Here is a 23,503-nt window from a genome sequence, read left to right as displayed (position 1 = left end):
GGAAAGCTCCCTGCGAAGGTGTCGACAATCTTTCTGTTGTCTTCCAACTCTGTTTCCAAAGCGCTCAACCTGAGCTGTTACTCTGATGTACGCATATTGAATCCTGTCCATTCTGGTCACTCCCAATGAAAGTATCAATATCTTCAACCCTGCTACCTCCAGCTCAGCCTCCTTTTTGTCAGTGTCAGCAGCATTTTCAAACATGTCTTTTAAACATTCCCCTTCAATCTTGCTGCTATCCTCATGTATAAAAAAAGAAATTCTACTTCACATATTTAACATGACACCCGTAAACACTGATGGCAGATTTAAGGCCTCCAGCTGCCCCCCCAGCAGTAAGTGCTTTGTTACTTCTTACAAAATAATTATGATCTTACAAAATAATTATGATGCTCTTCAGTATTTCATTTACTTGAGCTTTATACGGTGGCCCCGGGAGGCCAAACAGACTGCAACTTAAGAAAACACCATCAATAAGAAAAACGCTGCAAAAGCACACAAAACACAATGAAAATAGGAAAAAACAAAACAGAAATAGGAAAAACGAAAATAGAAATAGGAAAAAACACAAAGGAAGTGTTTCTGGGGAGACAATAACCCGACGGACCAGTTGCAGGAACCCAAAACATGGTAGGCGTGTTTTATCATGATTCATATAATACTGATGACAGATTTTTAGGCTAATAGTTAGGCTAACACACTTACCTCTCATCTTTTCTTTCCTCACAAAACCGATAGATCCTCCACTTCTTTGTCTCCCAGCGCAATTCTTAGCATATTTTGGTTCCTGCAACTGGTCCGTCGGTTATTGTCTCCCCAGAAACACTTCCCTTGTGCTTTGGGAATTCTGTTTTTTCCTATTTCTCTTTTCTTTTTTCCTATTTCCGTTGTCGTTTTCCCCATTTCCTCTATGTTTTGTGTGCTTTTGCAGGGTTTTTCTTATTGCTGGTATTTTCTTAAGTTGCAGTCCGCTTGGCCTCTCAGGGCCACCGTAGCTTCAAGTTGTTTAAATTTAAAATATAATTTAAATAAAGTGTTAATAATGCAGTTTGTAGCCATCCTAACATGTCTCTAGTAATGGTAATATTGAGTCAGTCAATCTCTTTATCACAGTGGTGACAGATTATCATAAAATTTGATGCCGATATTCACGTCACCTAACCTGTCTGTGGCACCATCAGCAAATGCCTTTACTTAAACAGTGAACACGTGTTAAATAGATTGCCGGGAGATTTTCTGACTGTACTCAAGGTCTCTTGTGGATAAATTAAAAACATAGATATCCTGATGTTTCTGTGGAGCCACAAGCAAGTCACGGGAAGTTTATTCATAAAGGGCCTTTCAAACACAGTTATTCAAAGTGTTTTACAAGATAAAATTTAAAAAAAAAACATTGTAAAATAATTGTTTATCGTTTATGACAAAATTAACATAATAACAATAAGTGGAGTTAAATAGTTTTAAAAAGTCCAGCAGTGTTGATTAATGCTGTTTTTAACTTCTTTTTAAAATAATGAGAGCTAATAACTGGTTTGATTTGACTGCTTTTCTTAGTTATTGTTAAAGTTGCAGGAGCAGCATTCTGACCTAACTGTAGCTGTCTAATAGTCTTTTTAGGAAGGATGATAAAGACAGCATAGCAGTACCCAAATCTACAACAGATAAAGCTATTGATAAGCGTCTCAACATCTTGCTTTGACACATCTCACTTGAGCTATATTTGTCGAATACAGAAGCTGTTTTAGTTAGTCTTAATATGGTCAGTGAAACTAAGGTCCTCATCCATAATTTCTCTAAGAGTTTTCACAGAATGAGGTCTTTGGTGTCCTGGGTTCTAGGTGGGAACTCATCCATCTGTCTTTTTTTTTTAATAACTTTAAAATAACTTTACTAACCTTTCTTCTTGGAAGATGACCAGTTGTCTGCTGGTTTCATGTCCTCATAATCTGTCCAGTCAAAGAGAGCCATGTCCAACGTTGGCATCACCTCTCCTTGTCCTTTTCCTCGTCCAGACCTCTGAAAATGAAAGTGTACCTTGAAACTACACCTTACCTTTTACCCATACTCATATACTGACATTATCAAGCATAGACAGTAAATACATTTCTGTCATCTGTGATGAATGCTTAGTTGTTTCAATTAAACCACAGCAGCAATAAATGAGTGTGTTTTGGTTTGCTCACTGTGTTTTGCTAGTAAATGTATTCGGTGTGTTCTTAATGAAACTCATTGGACTTGTGTTGTGACCAGCAGCAGTGATGTTTCATTGATTTATAAAATACCCCCACGGAGACAACAGGGATAGCAACAGAGCTTTAAAAACCAATCGATTGGTAACAGAGAACATGGCTGGCCACACACCAGCATACAAATATACATCATGCAGTATTTGTGTGGTTAATACATAAACAGTTTACAGACTTGCAGTTCATTGAACAAACGCCTTTTCTTTTCTAGTCAGTGGGGACAGCCACTGCCTGCAGATCAAATACAGCACAGAGTGGATGGTGAGGTGACATGTTTAAATGAAATCCAGCTGTATTTTTATTAATTTTTTTAAAGAAATTGCATTGCAGTTATGGAAACGTACAGAATGTAATTTCTTACTTCATTATGTTTTGTTGTTGTCTTATCTATAAAAGCAAATGGAAGTGATTAGCATGCAAGAAAATCTTTGTCTTATGCGTTTATGTCAGGATGGTAGAGTGCAACATGCGATGCACTAAAGGTATGATGGTTGATGATGATGGTTTCTAGGCTAAGTGAGAAAAAAGCCCACCCAAAAGACCCGAACCACTTAAAACTGTTTTTTCCTATGTGTCAAAGAAAATAAATCAAGGTTTGCTGAACCAAATTCTTAGACTCTCCTCGAGTACCTATGCACAATTATGAGTTTAAAATGATCCTTATTTATCTTCGCTCTATTTTAGATGGAGACAGGCCCTTGCATCTGTTCGTTCTCTGTTTGAAACAAGCTATTTTAGGCCAACTTTCTTCTAATTGGCTGATCCTCTCAAACAGAAGATTTGAACAGTTGGTAAGCGGGACATATATGCTCAAAGCCAGAGAACACAGAGAAGATATCCTTAATACAGAAGATCCTTTTAAGGATATCTGCTGTATTTGAAGGAAAATGTACTTGACAAAATGTTTGTGAAGGTTCTCAGTCATCCAGGTCATCGTAGTCTAAGGAGCTTGGAAAGAAAAGCGTCTGGACTTCTTTGAGTTGCTTGAAGACGTTTCACCTCTCATCCGAGAAGCTTCTTCAGTTCAGGGTAAAGTGGGGTCAAAACATGGAGTTCCCAAAGAAAGGACCCCTGATGTCTCTCATGAGCCAGTGAAGGTTTCAAACAGAGGTCGTGGCCATTGTGAACTGGCCCACTATAGTGATTTCTAGGCGCCCGGTGCAAGTTGAAGTTAAATGGTAGATGCAAAGTTGTGGTACCCACCTCTTAGATGGTGCCAATGACATGCTTCTTATCCCTTCAAAGCTCTGGGAAACTCCATGGTTAATTGGTCTCCAATTTGCTGACTAAAGAGTCACTGGGAATACCTCCGTTGGAGGCCTCCCCCCCCTGCGTGGGGCCCTCGACAGTTGGTGGTTTGTGCGGATGTCCAGTAACACCGGCCACTTGGGGCCGCTTTCGGGGCTGGATGGGGCACTCGAGGCCCCCTCTGCTGGTCGATCAACGTGTCGGCGGAGCTCCGGCGCGCACTGCAACCCTCTTCTGCTCCGCGGCTGCTGAGTGAGCCCTCATCTGGGACTCTCCTCAGCTCTTTCTGGGACAGTGGCGCGGCTGCCCCTCTGTTGGTCTTCCTTGGTCTCTTGTGTTCTGGGGGCCTCTGGATGTCTGGAGTTTTGATCTCCTCCATACCTGCTTCATGCCCTGGAGGACGGGGCTGTGGCCCCCCCACACCCTCTAGCAGATCATTACATGAAGGAACCTTTTAAAAACAAGCGCGTCCATGCTCACAGGTGTACACACGGGTGCCACACACAAACTACACCCTTTTTGGCTCCTACCTCAAAGCACACTGTGCAGCTGTCGATCTTACGTGCTGCACAATAATGTTTAATATTTAGTATTTACAGTTATATTCCCATATCATCGTGATGTTGTTTATTCTATTGCTCTCGTTTTCTTCTGCTTGTTTTCTTTTTTCATTCTCAACAGGTGAAATTAAAAAAGTATACTGTTATCTTTATTGTGATGGTGTTGTTTTTTATTATGTTGCTCTTTGGTGATCGTAGGTGATCCAGGTGTTTGTTTGTTTTTCTTTTTCTTCCCCCCTTTCTCACCATCTCTTCTCCCCTCTATTTTTCTTTCTCTCGCTCTTTCTTTCATTCTTTCTCCCTGTCCTATCCCCCAGTCATGTCTGTCCCGTCTTGTAAAGAACTAAAATAAAATAAATCATAATTATAATAAAGGTCAATCAAATGGACCAATATGGCAAGGCCATGATGATCCACTTGGTAAAGATAAATCCACTTGGCATCTTTCTTGGCCTTCAGACAACAATTCTATGGCTCAAAGATCCAAACGGGACAGGCAAAACAAAACAAAACAAAACAAAAAAGAACTGAAGAAGCTTCTCGGATGAGAGGTGAAATGTCTTCAAGCAACTCAAAGAAGTCCAAATGCTTTTCTTTCCAAGCTCCTTAGGCTACTTGACAAAAATAATAATTATAACAGGTCTTTTTAAGGACTTTTTCTAAAAACAAGATCATGATCGCCTATCATCAAAAAGCCATTGTGTTGTTATATTAGGTGGGAGAAAACAGCTGTTTTAGGATGGATACATTTTTGCCCCTCTAGCTGCTCTTGCCTTTTCTTTATTTGTGAATCTTTACTTATCTTTAATAGTTTTTTCCTGTTCTGCCTATTTATATGGCTCAAAGAATGGCTAAAAAAAATCTAGTAAAGCACATGTGGTACTGTTTATGTACATGGCACATAAACATAGCACTCTGAGGCTCCTAATAGGATATTCAAAATTCATGTCAGTAGCTGAATACCTTGTGACTGATCCAAATTTATATAAAAGTGCCATAAATTTAGGTGTCGTACTTTAATAAAATATTGTTGTGGAGATCGGCGTTTGATGGTCTAGTCATAAAGAAAAATTTCTTGATGAATTGCTAAGACATCCCTAACTTGAATAAAAGCCATAAGAACACGGTTACTGCCACTTTCCTCAGAGAGGTGAAACAAAATAGAAATGTAACACAGTAGGACTTTGTGATATCTCACGGGGAATACATGATCAATTAAAAAAAAAAAGCTCCTCTTGGAAACAGATCCAAATTGTGTCCTTTTACCCTCAGGAAATGTGCCTGTGAAAATAACAATCAGTTTAATTGCAGGGGGCTACCTGCTTGTCCTCTACTGCTCATTAAACCATCAGCATAAAATCGAACATTAATTAAGAAGCCTCTCAGCATCTTTGTACAACTGGATCTGGGTTCAGGAGAGGCTAACAGCTTTTTCTGCTTTGGCCCAATAATATTTGACTGCTGTCAGAGTACAGTATGCTCCCGCGCTCTCTGGGGTCTCAGAAGAGTCATAGTTTCTTTTTCCTTTGCATTTCCTGAGCATTGTCCTTTTCCTTGTTTGCTTTGCTTCCCCATTCTTGCCTTGTGTGTGCATTGTCTCCTCACTGACATCCTATTTTATTTTGAAAGATCTTTGTCTGTGTCATGTGTTTTTTACTCCCTGTCTTTGTTGTTTTTCTACCTCTTCTGATTGCCTATCCTGTCTTAATTGATTTCACCTGTCGTGTTTTAAACATAGTTGTCTGTTCCTTTATAATCTCTTTGTGTCTCTTTGTGTCTTCTGTGTATTGTAAATGTCTTTATTTTACCCACTTTTGTTTTTTCCCCTCCTTTAATTTGAAGCAGATTTAGAAGCAAAGCAAAGACACTAAAAGTTTCATCCTGGGTTTTTAGTGTTACAAGGGTGATTCATTTCTTAAAGCTTAACCGCTCCAGAGCAAATTACATTTGAGATGAGAGATCAAAACAATAGACTAGTCAGTCCCCTGGAAAATAGCCTGACCATTCCTGGAAATATTTTGTTTGTGTTTTTGCCACTCAAAAGTTTTATCACATTTTGCTACTTCATCCCACCTGTGTCCCGGTAGCTTGCACCAACATCCTCATTCTTAATGTCACTTGTTTTAATGAGCCAACTGCCAGTTGTTTATTTGATGAGCTAAAAAGGACGAGTGACCTTTTGCAAATAAGAATCAGAGAATCAATGGGTTAGCGTGAGATTATTATAGGGCAGCAAAACGTCAGGGATCTCATTCATAAGAATGACTTTAAGTTGAAAACCATGAGGAAATTATTTCTAATCAGGCTCTAGATTTGATGTAAAAATAAATTTTTTGTTGGTTATAAGGTCCAGGATACATCTGAGGCCAAAGCTGGGATGAATTTTACAGCTCTGTCTGTCTGTCTGCTTCTACCTTATTCAATGCAGTGACCACACACTTCAGCACTACAGTCGTTTGGTTAGCAGTCACAGTGCTTAGTCCATTAAATACTAGAGAATGCTTGACTATATTCTCCGCTATTATCACCATAATCTCATCCAAAAAGTTTTCCTCTGTCTTTGACTCCATTTGTGACCAAGCAATGTGCTGGCATTTTTAAAGGAGCAATCCTAAGGCAAGGTTTCATGAATCAAACATGAGCATGCCATCAGAAGTGATTAGGAGATCTGAGACACATGATAATTCATCGCCAGGGTCCTCACTAAAAACCATTGTTTGTTTTAAACTTACAGGTGTTAAGATGTGCTGTTAAAAATTACTGTGTAAAAACAAAAAACTCTGCTGAGGTCAGTGTCCGTTGTGCAGTTTTAAAGAAAGGGATACTCAAAATTGGATGGGTCTCACTTTGCCTGTGCGCCACCAAATTTAATGGAAATGACTCGGATAATTTTGGATTATTTTGCCTGCAGAGAAGCGGCACTAAAAGCAGACCTCTATGTAATAACCATTTTTAGTGACAGCACAATAGTAAGGCTTGGTTAGACTGTGGTACAAAAGGAGCTCGTTAGGTTTGGGATAGATGAAGGTTTAAAGGACTTTAGCAGTAAACACGCAGTTAAGGTTACAGAAGGGTCGTGGTTGAAAGAAATAACATTTACTAATGGTTTGAAAAAGGTGTCAAGCATGCACACACAACACGCAAGTTAATGGGGGATGGTGAGTGCTAAAGAGCCATTTAAAAAGAAACACAAAATGTCTTCAATTTTCTACAAACTGCAGTTCAACACTTCCTAACTGTCGTATTTTCATCCAGAAAATCAACCGGAAATTTCCCTGAAACATATTACAGGCTGTTGGGTTTTAACGGCAGTTTTGGCAAATCCAAAAACTTTCCTGATGTAGAGACTCTCTGTCCCCACATTTCATTTGTAACAGACCCGAGGAGTCTCAGGAAACCATATATTATTATTTTCCATTATAAATGTTGTTTAAGCATCATTCCGGGTGGCTGTGACGGGGGGTGAGTGATACCTCATAACCCCTGCAGATTTTTTCATGACACATGCACAGCCAGACACAAAAAAAAGACTCTCTGCGCCCATAGATTTTGTCCTGAGGTGGTCTTTAATAAAGAATAGGAAGGTAGTTACAGAAAAATGTGCTGCTGGACTCTGAACTCCATGATTTTGGGTTCCAGAGGTGCCGTTTTGTTATACGAACAGGCCATATCTATCATACAAACTGTGACCAACAACCAGCCAGTTTGGCCTGCTGGAGGACGTTTTTCACAAGCAGCACCTTTGGGTTCATACTGTAGAGAGTGCCATTTCTATGATGAGCTATGAGGCTTGTGGCAGCATAACGGCTGTAATGGGGCCCATTTTCACTCTATTTCCACCACACATTGAAATCACACTGAGGCACAACACACCCAGCCTTTAATAACCACTCCAGTTTCGTTGGTTACCTGGGGTTTGGTTGAGGCTGGGGACAGCGTTGGGGGATGCTCGTTCATCACCGTGGTAACCGTAGAAGAGCCGGAGCCAAAGACGCCAATGATGGGGGAAGGGGGTTCATTGGGTGGGGTCATGCTGAGGGAGGGGGAGGTGGCAGAAGCAGAGGAGGAGAGAGGATCCTCAAATAGATCTCTGTCCTTCAATGCAGAGCTCAGCTCTGGAGAAAACCCTGAACAGAGAGAGATACATTTATTTTTTTTGTGTCAGCAAATCATATCAGCAGATTATTAGAGAAAGTTTAATCTAAAATACTAATATATAAAATAATAATAACAATACAAATATACTAATAAACTAATATTGAACTGCAGTTAAGATGAGATAGTTTTGTCACTATGGCATTTCAAACTGAAGGGGTTTAGATGTTTTTAACCTTTAATTTTTGTTGCTATTGTTGCTGTTTTTCTGTTTACTATGATTAATTTTTCAAATTTTCCATAAACTATGGTTTATTCTGCAGCATGAGTCCAATAAAAAGCTTCTCAGTGTCATCTGTGCACCACGATAATGTTCCAGTTGTTGCAGTTTGGAACTCTGCAAACACCAGACCAAAAACTTGAGTTCACCTCCACAATCATTCATAATATAAATTCAGAGTCAGTAGTGGTAAATCAGAATGTATTTCAAGCTGTCATGCAGTCCCTGAACTTCTTAAATTTCCTTTTAAAACCTGAAAGTACTGTATTTTGTCACATTATGTCATATTTACAGAACCTTTCAAATGTAACTGTTATTAATTTAGGTTCAAAGCCAAACAGGTTTGTCTGTGTCAGAACTGCTGAAACTGTCCACTCGATCAAATTGACAGTGTTATGACATATAACAGTGGTTTCTAAGGTAACAGCAATTGTTCTATTGAGCACCATGGGAAGAATGACAATGTGCAGAAAGACCTTTTTTTTTAGCTGTGCCCCTGAGGCGTGGCTACTTGCTTATAAATAGAGTGGGATGCTTAACTGTTTTTGCTTTGCTTTCCTCTACTCCTGAAATCTTTTTGGCAATATCAGTGTCAATATAATGACCATAGATTTAGGCAAGGATGTTGCTCTTAATTCATGTTTTAAATTCTGACATCTGATCATTTAAGATCGAGATGGAGTGTAGAAAGTTGTCATGTAGATATTTGATCTCTCATCTTGACAGAAGACATTTAAGAATTCATTTAAATTGGTTTCCTGGCATGAACCTGGCTTTTAAATGTAGGCAATACTCTATCCACTAGAGTTTTGCTTTGTATTTGGGATCACTGTCATGCTGGAACGCTGCTATATCCCAGCAGGACAATGATCTGAGGTGAAGTTGAGGAATTTGGAGGTAGTCCTACTTCATTATTTCATCTACTTTGTACAGTGCCACTGGTACTTTTCTCTTGTCTGACCTTCTAGGCAAAGTGGTGTCACATGTGAATAACTTGTACTTATGTACAACTATTTAATGATTATTTGATGATCTGCAGTTGTTTAGAAATGGCTCCATAGACCTCTGATGCTTGTGTAAATCTACAATTCTCCTTCCTTTGAATTTTCCCATTGTTCTGCATATTGGTCTGAGTACTTTTAAACAAATCCTTTTTGTCCTTGCAAATAGAAACTACCTGATGTAGTCAATTATAATAACAAGAAGATAATAAATCTTGGCCTTGTCAAATTAAAAGACATTGCAGAACCTTCAGCACCAAAAGATTTGAGTGAGTAAATGGATATATTTCAGACTGTATGCATACTTTTGACCTGGTACAGATCAAAGAAAATACAAAATAGACTAAAATTTGTACACCAATCCTTGTTTTTTTTTTAATAATTAAAGATGTTTGCTGTACATTCATTCAAACATGGAAAAAAGAAAGGTCAAAAACAGCTCAAGTAAATCATGAAAAACCCCAAATTACCATGACTCATGATTTATGCCCATGCAAACTTTTGAGCGCAAATGTATGTCTGGGTTTGTGATGCACTCACCTTTTCTGTGACGCCCCTTTTCACGCCGGCTCCCTTGTCTCCTGTGCTCAGAATGGTGCCCATGTCCATTTCCATGCCCATGCCCTCTCTCCTTGCGTGTTCCTACAAGGTGGTTCTCCTGGACCTGGGATGGACTCTTCACACTCATTCGAGCTCTGTCTTTGTCCCTGCCTGGACCCATCTCCAGTCTCACTGGGCTGAGACCTTCTAGGCCTGTCCCATCATCCTCAGGTCTGGCCAAGGGTTGCAGGGGCCTGTGAGAGAGCAGCCCAGCTCCAGCCTTGGCACCCCGGCCACCGTGCCCTCTGCGGTTCCTGCTATATCCGCGGCCCTGTAGAACTTGCGAGCGGTACTGTAGGGCATTGCTGCCACCTGCTGAGGTCTGCGCCTGCCTCCTCTTGCCATGAGGAGCCCCATGCTCAGCGCTGTATGACAGTGCCAGGGTGGCAAACAGCAGCAACATACTCCAGGAGAGAGCCATTGTCTGTCCAGCACAACACCACCTACTGGGAGGAGAAAATATTTCTCAGTGCTGCACATAATTTATTCTGCGGTGTCTGCAGATTTGATCAGATTTTCCACAGAAGCTATGTTGAGGATTTGTACATCTTAAAAAATTATTCGTTTTGAGTATCAAATACTAGTTGCCTATCTTTCAGCACTCTATTTTATTATATCATTTGTATAATCTGCATATTCTGCATTTATCCAGAATAAAAAGTTACAAAAGAAATATACAAACGTTAATGTACACACATTAAAGATTATTCCCAGTTATTTTAATGATCCACAGGTTTTCCATAGCATCATTATAAAGTTGATATTTCAAGTTCCCTTTCCAATAAATTGTGACCTCTTCATTCTCCTACGACAGTTCCTGAACAATTATTATTTCCTTCAGTGACATATCCTTCTGGAAAAATATCAGACACGCAATTAGTGCAATTTCCTTCCAAAGGGGGCATCCCTCATTCAGCCCCGACTATCAGCCTTTTTGTGCAGAAGCAAAAGTTGGGAGACCACAGGTCCTTGAGTGTTGTGATGCGTACTCTACTCTGCTGTATTCATCATCCCACAAATTCTGACTACTTCACAGCCAGCCTCTCGAGCACACACCTTTATTCTGGTGAATTTGAAGAGACAATGGTGAGACGCTTGTTCATTTAAAAAAATGATTTTCCAACCTTCATTCAAGGACCTCTATGCCTTACTCATTATGAGATACTGCAGTGTGCACATGCTTCATCACGGTCTCAAGAGCTCTCCAACCGTACCTTTTATTGCAAAGGTCAACATATGTGTGAGGTGTGACTGAACTAAAATATGAGGTTCTGTATATCTACAATGGCACTTCATCCAAATGTGAATGAAATGGTGCTTAATAAAAAAGTAAAAATAGTTTTTCTTTTCCCATCTTGATATCCCAGCATGCACTGCAATGAAGCTCAGATTCAATTGTAATCCAACAGAGTACTATGTGCTTATATTAGAACCAATTTCTACAGTCATTGGTAAGAACACAAATGTCCAACACAGTGAGACTGGACACTAAGCAGCCTTTACACTCCCAGCTCAAAAGGCCTGTGTGGTATTTGATTGTTGCAGTTTGTGCTAGTGTGATAATAGCACTGGTGTACTGACATCATGTATCCTGCCTCCTGCATGCTCTAACTAGTCGTCCTTCTAACTATCCTGCCCTGTGCTAGATGTGAGAAATTGTTTCTATTTTACTAGCAATTAATTAGCTTATGAAAAAAAATAATGGGAAAAATAAAGTAATTTCATAAAATAAATAACTGTCATAATGACGAAATTAATCTATTAAAACATGTTGACCTCTCAATACTACAGAAATGATTCACTATAAAACTTGATGTGTTCTAGCCGTCATTAAACTTTAAAGATGCTTACACTGATCTGCACCTTATGTTAGAAAATGTTTGTTTATTTCTTTAATCATAACACAATTTGCCCTGTAATTAAAAGAAATCCAAAACTTAATGGCAAATCATATACATGGGATGTTTTGTTTTCTCCTCCACTTAAATAGGCTAGCACAATCCATTGTGACAGACATACACAGTGCTATTATGGCGCTGTGGCAGGTAACTCCTTTGTGTTAAAAGACAAATGGCAGTGCAGGGCATACAGAAAATCAATGAGGGAAAGTATTGAGCCATCAGTGATGGTGGGCACATGTGCTGTGTGTGTCTCCAAGGTGGAGTTGGGGGGGTTGATAAGCTCTCAGTTCTTTTATCACAGCGACGCGCACACACCAAGCTAAAAAAAGCACACCCTTGGTTTTAAAGTCAGTTATTTAGGTGTTTCTAAAAACAGCACACAGGTGCCAGGGTGTGTGGGTGAGAGGGCTGCAGAGGATTCTGGTGATGTCAGGAGGAGTTTGCACTACGAGTGCCAGCATTGCTCCGAGGGATTTAAAGGCAAACGTTGTCCGTTTGCCTCCGGGAGTTCGACCAGTTGTGCAGCAAACAAACAAGAGTGTGGGGCTGGCCACTGAGACGAGACCTTTATTGTCAAACAGGTCCGCAGAGTGTCGAAGGGGAGGGTAATCAGCTGTGTCGCTCACATATATATAGTGTTTAGCTGGGATTACACTCTGTCTGTTTGACACATGAATTGATGCGGGTATCGAGTGGCTCGGATCTTATCTGGTCAAAGGGGTGATTTAGAAGGGAAACAAACAAAACATTTAAAGTTAACTGGTGGTGCAGGGCAGTGAAACAAGGGGATTGATTAAGGGATTACATCTCCAAAGTCTTCTGTACACATTTATCACAGTAATGGCTTGACATCTGGGGAAATGTGCCTTCTTGCCGCCTAAGCGATGCCCCAGCTTATGTTACTCCTGTGATACATGCCTGTCTGTTAGCTAAACAGCTTTGGCAACTCAGAGCCTTTTCAGAACTCCCCATTTGACCTCATCACACCTACTAATGCTCTAATTGCTCAGTTGTGTGGGCAATTAGTGGATTGAGAAAGCTGACTGTTACTGTTATCTCTAACTCTTACTTTAGTTGCTTACACAATTATTTCTGTCACTGTTTGCTTATACAGTCAAGTGACTATAGCAATAATGGTATGTTGTGCTGATGATCTGTTTTCGGTTTGTTGTAATCTGGATATTTTTCTGCTTTCTTTTTCTTTTAGAGGCTTTTATTGTGTATATGCTTTTACATTCCAGGTTTAGTCATGTAGCTTTAGACCACACCTGATATCTATGTAAGAGTTTTGTCCGGTGACTATGGCCGAAAATGACTTTTAGTTATAAAAATTCATACACAACATATGTTGCTAAATAAAGCATCCATCCATCCATTTCTTACCTAGTTGTACAATTCATTATCTGGAGGGACTGAAGCCTATCTGTGATGAGGAAAGAAGCAGGGTACACTCTGTACCAGGTCACCAGTCCATCAGAGGGCTCTAAATAAACTAAAGAAATAAAGTCCATACATTCATCCATTCTCTTTGCGTATCCTTATCAAGGTTGCGAGGAGGGCTGGAGCCTGTCCCAGCTACCATAGGGTGAGACGCAGCGTACACCCTTCACCTGGACCAGGGCACCAGCCCATCAGAGTGGCCTAAAAAACTAAAGAAATAAAAATCATGTATGCGCGATCATCTTTTTAATGCATTCTAGTACCTAATTCACAGCTTCTTGTTTGAATAAACTTGTAGTTTTGGTTTGGCGGCTTTAAAGAGGAATAAATAAATCATTTCTACAGAGATTTTGAAGTATTTCTTTAAAGAAATAGATCTATTCTATTGATGGTTTATTGTGTCAGGAATTTTTTCATACACCTACATATTTTAGGATTAACACGCATGTGGAGTTAGAAATAGCAGCATCACCTGAATTGGTGATGCTGCTGTGATGGTGCTCTTCAAAAAAATTATTTTCCCAGTATAAAAAAGTAACATTGTTACATCTCCACAGAAAAAGAAGGCACCCATTCCAAAGTAAGGTCTTCATAGATGTGCTATGTGAAAGAGAAAGTAGGCGGTGAAGGAGGAAGGCCACGTATCTCGGCATAGCAGCTCCCTGTTTTCCTCTCTCATACTTTCAAGTGCTGCTAACAGGTGGCCCTTTGAGGAGACACAGGATGGGAATGATAATGGAGCACTCCGGGTGGCATTCCACATTTTAAGCATAGTCTCTTGTGTGTGATAAACAACCTCCATGAACAACACAGCCTCTTGCCAGAGCTTGTATTATACAAGCCTGTGTGTTGAAGGTAGGGCACAGCAGGGCCTCTGCTACTGAGGCGATGACGGGCCAAACGAGTGGCCCGACAACTTTAATTCCACACTGAGGTAATCTGCAACTTGAATGGCAACATTTAAACAAGCAAATTATAGCTGGGCGGTAGCTTTCGTGGCTTCTGTGAGATAGCTATTGGTTGAAAGAATAAAAGGCTCCGAAAACCCATTTAATGACACTTTTAATAGCACTGAGGGGGTTCAAGGATTTCTGCCGATGTTGGGAGAGTTTTGCTTATTTCTTTCACATTTTCTGCTTTTTTTTTTTTTTAAACATCAACTTTGACTGGTCTTATCTTCTTTTTCTCACAAAAAAACCTCATTGTGCTTTCTATTTTATTTTGAATGCTTTAAATCCTGTATTTTTACATTCATGTCAGCAACCCTGCAGGGTTTGGCTCTGACTTTGTGCATTGCTGCATTTTTGGTGGAAAGTCAACAGTGTTTTTAACAGTATATTAGGAATTTGGAACCCATTATAATTGCAGATATTAAAAAGTTGTTTTTACCACAACTAAATTTAGGTCTTCTCATAGACAGAAATGTTTGATTTTAGGAAAGGGCTTTAATAACTAACAAATGCAAAGTGTGTGAGTGACTGTCTTACACACTGTCAAATAACATGAAGTTGTGTCTTTTTTTCCCCAGACTTAGAAAGAGAAAAAAAAAACTTAAGGAGCTGAAAAACCAATTAGAATTTTTATTATTTGCTCCTAATGTCAACAACAACAAAAATCTATCACCAGCAATCTGGTGCTCATATTTGGCTGTTTATGTGTAACTATATTTATAATGTGAAGTGGAGAGGACTCACATCATGCCATGGGAAATTTAAAGTCCAGAAGTAATAACAACCAAGTACACAAAAACAGATTTTTAATAGGAATGCATCTTGGATAATACTTTGAACCTCAACTCTCAAAGGTGTAAAGATTTATTGGTGTCTGAGCTCATCAGTGTACAGAGGGAAGCTGTGTATAGTAATATAAAATCCAATAAAATGTTTTACAAAATCCACAATTTTTGGAAGCAGGTAGGAGAAAAGCAGGTGATCTCTAACAGTGTGTAGAAAACACAATATATATTGTAGCAGTTTTTATAAGCCTGGCGTACAGTGTGGTGCCACCTGGGACACATGAATCAGAGCGGAGTAAGTATGAAATGATAGGTAATCTCACAAGAAATTGCAAAGGGGGCACTATTAGAGGGCTGGATGATTAAGCTCTGATGAGATCAGGGGCGTCTATCTGGGCTTTGATCAATTGGTCAGTCCCTTAAGCAGGACACACTCATATAAGAATAGACTTAACAGAGATTGAACCCAGATCTGCGGCTCATATTGGGAAAGTGAGAGAGGAAAAGCAGTGAGGCGGAACAGGAGGCCACCCTGGTATTAAACTGCTGTACGTGTGCATCTTTTAGCTTCACCTGCTGTGACACCAAACCTCCAGGAGCCATCTGCTCCTCTTGTTTTATCCCTCATAGCAACCAGCAGGGCCATAAGGATAAAGGAAACAAAGGATCCAGGAACAGACTGTTGTCAGACAGAGGCCACCTTCGATACTTTTTTTCTTTGTTTCCAGGCCGCATACAGCGATCTGAAGTTTAACTCGGGAATACACTCCTGTTGATTAATGTCAGAATTACTCAGTAGATCTTATCCACTGGAGCAGAAAGTTATCAACCAGCTAATAATCAGGCTTGTGAGCATATGCTCAATTTGCAAATTTATTACAGGCTGTCAAAAAGAGACCAGGGGTCGCTTCGGGAGTGTGTGGCTGCACAGGAAAAAAGGAAAGCCACCTATCTCTTTTCAGCTGCTTGGTTCACTGAGCAGCAGCTCGAGTTTATGCTTGAACCAGAAAGAAAACCAGGAGAAGAAGAAAAAAAATGCACATTTAAACAAAGAAATATAGATGCGTAATCTGCTGTGTCACAAATATAACTCAGTTTTGCTCCATTCCATTTTAATAATGCTGAATATTTGATGTATTGCACTTGTCTCCTTATCGTCTGTAAAATAGCTCTAGTTTATGCTACCAAATTATCATCAATATCATCTCAATAACAAGCACCTAAATTACAGCTCCAGTAAATGCCTGTGCATAATAAACATGTCTGCCAACTGCAGTTAACGCCATAAAACTTCATTTCCTCAAGGGCCAATACCACTGACTTCAGCAATATAAAATGCTTTGTCTCCCCCAATCCTCCACAAACAATATCAATGGGATTCACACATAGACTGGGAGGATTTTGCAGCTTTTAGGTGTTTATTGGATGGCGGAGGCCCCTGGAAGCAACATAGGGTGATAAAAAAAGAAAACAAGAGCCATAAGGAAGGTCCATCTGTCACCAAGTGAGCCGGAGCAGGGAGCAGGGAGAGACAAAATGATTCGGTGGTAATTTGGTCGCAGGTACAACAGATGTGGAACGAGGCCAGAACATTGTCACTGATGCAAAGTAACATCAGCAACATCCTGGGATGGGGCCCTTATCGCCCGTCTGAATGCACTGACGCACACACATACACACACTTTCTCTCTTTTACAATCATCGTATGCACACAAATACACACTCACAGCGGGGAAACCTCCTCCAGACACCCACATAGAGGCATGTTCCAAAAATGCTGTGAGACACAAACAGCACCAGAAGCACAGCAAGAGGCATCCCACAGAGAGGAAAGAGAATGAGAGAGACAAAGGAGGTGGGGGGACAGAGTGAAAAGGAGAAAATAAGATGTAATTCTAAGAGAGAGGAGAGCGGGAAAGAAAGGAGTGAGGCAGGAAGAGAGAGGGAGGGAGAGGAGAGAGACTGAAATCAAAGCGGGAGTGTGAGAGAGAGATGGAAAGAGAGGGAGGATTTATCCTGTCTTAATTAGAACAAAGTGTCGTGGCATCTCTTATTTTGTGGCAGATAAGGGCACCAGCTGAATCCCCTCTTACACACAACAAACAACAAAGAGCTGGCTTCAGCAGCTGACAACAATACTTGCCCCTTTCTAACCCATGAAATGTGGACACCTGGGTCTGTCTCCGGACATTCTGCATGGGAACAGTTTGACCGGTCAGCGAGGTGGGGGGGGGAAGGCACTCCTGTTTAGAGATGATCAAGTGAAGCATGCAAACGTATTATATGAACGCAAAGTTTCCCTTCTACCCCCTCGCTCTGTGGAAGCGAGCAGCGCTGACTGCCTGCCAATGTTGAAAGCATCTTGATCAAACAGATGCAGCCACGCTTGGCAGTGGCGATCAAGGCGAGATTCACACCACGGTGGAGGAGACTGGATGGGAGTTTAGCAATGTAGCTTTTTTGGCTGAAAATCAATAAAAGATTAAAGAAATTAGGAGATTTGATTGTGCAGTGAGTGAAAGAGCAAAATGAAAACAAACAGTGATTCTTTTGAGGTAATTTCAATCGGTCTTTGATACCAGTAGACTAGATGCTAGTTCGGTTTATCACAGTGTGTGCGGCTTCTGCCAGGCACAACATTAACGACAAACCACTATCTTCCAAGTCTTTGAAACGACTGTGGAAAAGGACACAAAATTAATTTCCACTTGAACATCAAATGTTGTAAATGTGTCCTTGAGTTATCTTTTCGTTTCCAACTCACTTAAGATCGAATCAGTTTTATTTGGGCCCGAGGTCCACTCACGGTGGGGTTCCTCCACACTCCCTCTGATCATGTCTAATGCGCCCCTGCTTGATTGACTTGCTATTAATTAGCATTAACTCCTTCAAGTGAGTCTGCAAAAATTGCTCCTTTCACTTTTAATTGCAAGGTGACACACAGAGTCCTCCCCCCATTTCTCTCTCACTCACTCTCTCTAACAAACACGCGAGCACACACGCGCACGCACCATTACACACAGCGTCTTTGGTGTGCAGTGAGCAACAATGAGCTGTCAGGAAGAGATAATCGCTCCGATCATTTATAACTATCCACACCATTCATCCATTAAGTTCCTTTGTAATGCTGATCTGATTTAAAAGCATGACAGCAGGACACACAAAAGTTAAATTAATTGTCGAGTCAAATCTGTTTTTCCGCCATCAAGCCATATCTAATCCGATGTTTGCAAACACTCACTCGTTGCACACAACCGTTAAGAACGACGCTCTGCCTGCCAGTCAAACCGCGTTTTTTTTTTTTTAAATCAGTGAATCTGAAAGGAAAACCTCGGCATTAATTAAGTTATTAAAATGGTCTGTGTGACAATATTAAGGACTAGACGGACAGAAGCAATCCTCTTTAAAACATTTGCAATAAAAGGATTCAGAAATAAAGATTCAAGTCCATGATGGCATCAGAACTGGGAATTGGACCCAGTCTGCTGTTTGAGTATGAATATCTATTTAAAAAGGGCAGAGCGAATAAAATAGCAGGAATTTACAAACGTCACAGAAACACCTGAAACAATGTTTGGAAACCAAAGAAACGATATTAGCCGCAATAGTAAGCAATCTAAGCACTTGCTCTGGCAATGATGTAATTCGTTTTTCCAGGATTATAACAGAGATGATTCCTTACTTTCTGTTTGTTTCTCCTTGTTTTCCTCTGGTGTTATTTAAGCCTCAAACAGCAGTTCGCTCATATGGCTGCAGGTTGACAGCAGGACAGGACAGGACCGAAACGCAGCGCAGCAGCTCTGTAGTCCGCTCTCCGGGATGTGCCGAGTATCCGGACTGTCTCTTGCTTCTTTATAATGAGGAGAGTCAACCACTCCGGAGTGCGCGCTCCCGAGTGCGCGTCAGCGTCAGGGCTAGCTTTATCTCCAAATGGGGCTTGTCCCGGCAGGTAAAGTATTTAAAAAAAAAAAAAAAAAAAAAAAGGGGGGGGGGTCGCTAGAGCATTGACGTAATACTGACACAATCAGCATTTTCTATCAGTTTTCCAAGTTGGGAAAGAAGATCAAACAAAATGATCAGAAACTTGACTTTTATGTGAAATTCTCAGCGTGTCAAAAATGTTCCTTGTGATTTGTTGCCCCAGTAAGCCTCCTCGCTTATCCAATATGAACAAAGCTACGTAGTTTTTGATTATTTTCGCTTTCCAGTCAGCACATGTGCTTGTTTCTTTTCTCCAAAATTCAACTGTGGACAAAGCCCGAGCATAAAGAAAAGAGCTTCTCAATCTGATGTAACTACACGCTCAGAAAATAAGCTAGTTTACCTTTAGGGGTACAACAGCTTGACACTGCAGCAGTACTTGTAGTAGGTAGGCTACTGCCTGATGTACTCTTGACAATCCTCTAATTTTTTACACATTCAGAGGGAGCAAAATTGTGTTTCCAGTAAGTTTTCCAGTTTTACTGACACCACAAAGCTTTATAGGTATATCAAATCAGCACCTGCAGCAAACTAAACTGCACCAGTTAATACAGAAAAAAAAATTAAACATGTCTTTGGGCCGCAGGAGCACTCTGAGGTAATCCACCTGGCACAGGGAGCACAAAAGTCCCAGAAAAGCAAGAACCTTCTTACTGTGCAGTGCTAACCAGTATACAAGACAGGTGCAGAATTAAACTTGGCATGCATTAAATAGCTTTTATTTAACTTAAATAAATAGCCAAATCCATAAAAAAGAGAAATTAATATTTTGCCTATTTTCTATTTGCATTTGCCTGCACACAGATTTTAAGTCTGCGTGCAAAATCTGCGTGCAGAAGAAATAGTGCAAATATGTGCCACTTATGGGGTTTACTTTGGAGATATAGTATGTTGAATTTCACCTGCAAAGAGAGAAATAGACTTTCAATGTACTTTTTGCCAGAGTCAAAATAACATAACCTGTCTGACTTTATACAACTATAGCCAGGACATTAGAAAGACTAACTGCTCTAAATTCAGCCTTATCAACTAAATTGGTGCCCAATCTCACCAAAGTTGTTGTAGCTGAATGAGAGCAGATTCCTGCAGCCAGGTTCAGAAATCAGGTGAAAAGCATTCACAGGGTGGTGGAGATGGCCAGTGAGGCACATTAATGCATGTAGTTTTAGAATTTGAGGTGAAACATTTCATTCAAGAGAAAATAATTCTGACCCTATTTTTTTATGCCAAAAATAACTGGTTGCATCATCTATAAATCTATCTTTTCGAAGTACACAGCTCAAGAAGATTCCAGCAATACTTTTAATAACATTCAGCAGCGAGTTCGGTTTTTACATATCCTCTGCAGTGAATTCTGGTACTGCATCTTTCATGAACGGTTCTCACGCAAATCGATCTTACAAAGTCTGCAGAGCATCCAGCCCAGTCTCATTCTAAATCTACACTGTGAGCCTGTTATGTGTTGGCAAATTCAATTCTGTGTATTTGCAGTATGATTGTGTATAAATCACTTGGGGGAATAGGTTGACATTTAGAAACAGTCAGCTATTTTGTTTTGTGCATCCACACTGAAAAATGCGCTTGTTAGCTTTATTGAAACCAATGAACAAGCTTTATAGTCATTTGGTGTGAATGCAAACAATGGTGACAAGCCACTTAGCAAACTGTGAGTGCAGCACAGAGGGACTGAGTCTGCAGAAGGCAGATAACAGACGGAAATTCCAACATGCCGTTAGAAATTAATATTGAGTGCCTAAACATCTTACTTTGTGAAGGGTCCAATTCTGACTAACCAAAAAAGGACACGCTGTGTATAAAATCCCCAATCCTTGGGTTTAGTTATGCTTAGTATGGGCATATGAAGCAAACATCTTTATTTAGCATATCATTTCATAATCTCTTTACTTGGTGTAACATTTCTAAGGAGGTTAGTTTGCCTGTACGTACCACGGTGACTATTTCTGTTTGAGCTTGATCGAGCGGCCCGAGAGGCAGAAAACAGAAATCACAAGTTGGAGCGGAGTTCTGAAATTTGAAGCACATTTACTTTTTCACCAAATGACACAAGAAATAGTTCTGGCCAGCACCTCTCCACAAACAGATTCTAGCATCAGTTCAGACAACAACTGACACACTTTTAGGTGCTTTACTGCTGAAACTACCGAAAAACATTTGAACACTGACTGTATTTTCTTCAGATTTAAATTTCCACATATTGCTTCATACTTACAGTGTATGTCAGGTGCAGAATGATATGAGCAGTCAAAGATAGCATTTTAATGGGACCCCTGTAGCTCCTGTGTGGCTTCTGTGAGACTAAAAATTCTTTTTGAGAGCTCATGATGGGAGTTGGTGGCGCACATGCTGGAATCAAAACGTATTCTCACAGGCTTGGATTTTACAGCAGTGTGGATTCTGAAGAACAGCTGCAGATTTACGATGGAAATATAGGAGGGTGATGTTTTTTGGGGGAGCTTTGTAATTCCCTTTTAAAAATACTTCTACAGCAGTTCTGCTTGAAATAAACTTTCTCAACTAATAACATATACTGTATACATCCAGTGATCAGCTGCCTAATATTGTGTAGGCCATTAACTTGCCACCAAACAGTTCTCACCCAATAAAGCAAGGACACTGGTTGCTGGGAAGGCCTCTTCTATTTATTTCTTTTTGGCCGTGGGGTTTGAGAGTGAGGCCTGTTGGTATCAAGCTTATTACAACACATGCTGATGTTCAGCTGAATTGGATCTGGCAAGTTTGGAAGCAGGACTTGAGCCCTTTGTTGTAATGCTTGAGCTATTCTCAAGCAGTTTTATATGGTGCGCACATCATCCCGTTCAGTACCAACCACTGTAGGGTGTGCAGTGGGTGGTATGTGAACATAGGAGGATGTTACAGGAACCCAGATTTCCCAGAACACATTGCAGTGTAACAGAAAAATCTGTCATAGGTTTTCAATATTGTGTCAGACTGATGTATATACCAGATGAAACACAACTGCAGTAACAAATTAAACAGCTGATTATATTTTCACTGTTTATTGTCACAGCAGCAACTAAATTACAAGCTGCCAATGATGATGATGATGTACCTCCCATCAATTTGAATAACGATGTGTTGTGATTGAGTATGCATAAAAATTACAATGAGTTGAAAAGGCACCTAGAAGTAATACAAGATACAAGGCTGTGTTGTATAATTAATACCAAAGTGTCAGTAAAACAAATGAGCAGTTAGCCAAGCTCAATAAAATAAACAAAAACTGAACTATCTTGGTTTTTTTTTTTTACCAGTGAAGTTGCTGAAAATTGAGACATGCGACCTTTTTGAAGGCCATTTTAGCACTTTACCCCTCTGCAAACTCACTGTGCTCCTCGAACACTAAATTCCACCATTTCTAAAAGAAAGAATAAGTCAGTAGTGGATAACATTTGAGTGAAAAAACTCAGATGTGTGAGAAAGAATTCTGTTTACCACTTCCACGGGTAAAACCAGAAAAGCCATTTATCTAAAACAGTGGCGGTACCCACATTGTCATGTTGTATGTTTAAGGTCACGTGATTGATTTAATTGATGTTATTGTTGCTCAGAGTCACAAAAGGTTCAGCCACAGCGTGTTGAAATTCAAACTTGAGAAGAAAACTTCTTTTCAAACGACTGTGTTTACTGTAACTACAGTGATTTGTGTTATGCAAACAGTAACAGTCAATGCGTCACTGTCTCACTGGGGCTGTGGTATCAGTGTGTTATGAGCCTTATCTATAATTGGAAAGTTGTACAAAAACAAAAGGTGACAAATGGTCTGTTCCACTGCAGCTGCTGAGGTTTTTTGAAGTTGTTTTTGTGCCTTGTCAAGTGTTTGGTGAAGTAGTTGGTTTGATTTTCACAACATCAAACCAACTACTCATTTAGGTCAGATTATTGATGACCGGCTGACATAATACAATGCTAATATAGGTATGCATGCATGTGTGATTTGTTCCCACAGTATAATGTAACGTAAATGTGGTAACCGTGAATGTTTGGTGCCAGTCCATCTTGTACTTGTAGATCTTTTAGTTTAGCATTTTGTTAGTTAAATGTTAGTCATCTGCTTGTTTGGGGAAAACATTTATTTTTTTGTATGTAGCAACATTTCACCCAGATACTGTGTGTATCCAGAGTGGATTATCTAACAGGCTTTCCTGTTACCAAATGGGAGTTCCTGTTCCCTGGAGCCAGAGCCTATGTTTGAAGTGGCTTTGAGCAGTTCACCCTAAATTCAAACAGCTTAAGGATGTCCCGATTGCCAGTTTGCCCCCATTAGACCGCTAACCAAATACAGTCCAATATGCTACAGCTGCACGCTACGCTGTCACAACACTGACATTTCTTTAAAACAAAAACAGTAGTCATTATAAAAATTGTAAAGAATAA

General features: G+C 40.1%; 1 protein-coding gene across 1 annotated transcript in view; it reads right to left on the bottom strand.

Moving 5' to 3' along the window:
• Window positions 1-19,021, bottom strand: part of draxina (dorsal inhibitory axon guidance protein a) — a 21,402-nt gene extending 2,381 nt beyond the window's left edge. Inside the window, exons 1-4 of the mRNA XM_005917838.3 lie at window positions 18,789-19,021; window positions 9,971-10,476; window positions 7,964-8,181; window positions 1,896-2,016 (exon numbers count right to left, since the gene is read on the bottom strand). Coding sequence (XP_005917900.1) covers window positions 1,896-2,016; window positions 7,964-8,181; window positions 9,971-10,451 — 820 coding nt within the window. The 5' untranslated portion in view covers window positions 10,452-10,476; window positions 18,789-19,021. The remainder of the gene's footprint in view (window positions 1-1,895; window positions 2,017-7,963; window positions 8,182-9,970; window positions 10,477-18,788) is intronic.
• Between the last annotated feature and the right edge of the window lie 4,482 nt (window positions 19,022-23,503).

The sequence above is a fragment of the Haplochromis burtoni genome, unplaced genomic scaffold (assembly GCF_018398535.1).
Source record: "Haplochromis burtoni strain Fernald_Lab_line unplaced genomic scaffold, NCSU_Asbu1 Contig_26, whole genome shotgun sequence".
Taxonomy (NCBI): Eukaryota; Metazoa; Chordata; class Actinopteri; order Cichliformes; family Cichlidae; genus Haplochromis; species Haplochromis burtoni.
Note: the sequence above shows the minus strand (reverse complement) of the source record. Positions and strands in the feature narration are given on the sequence as shown.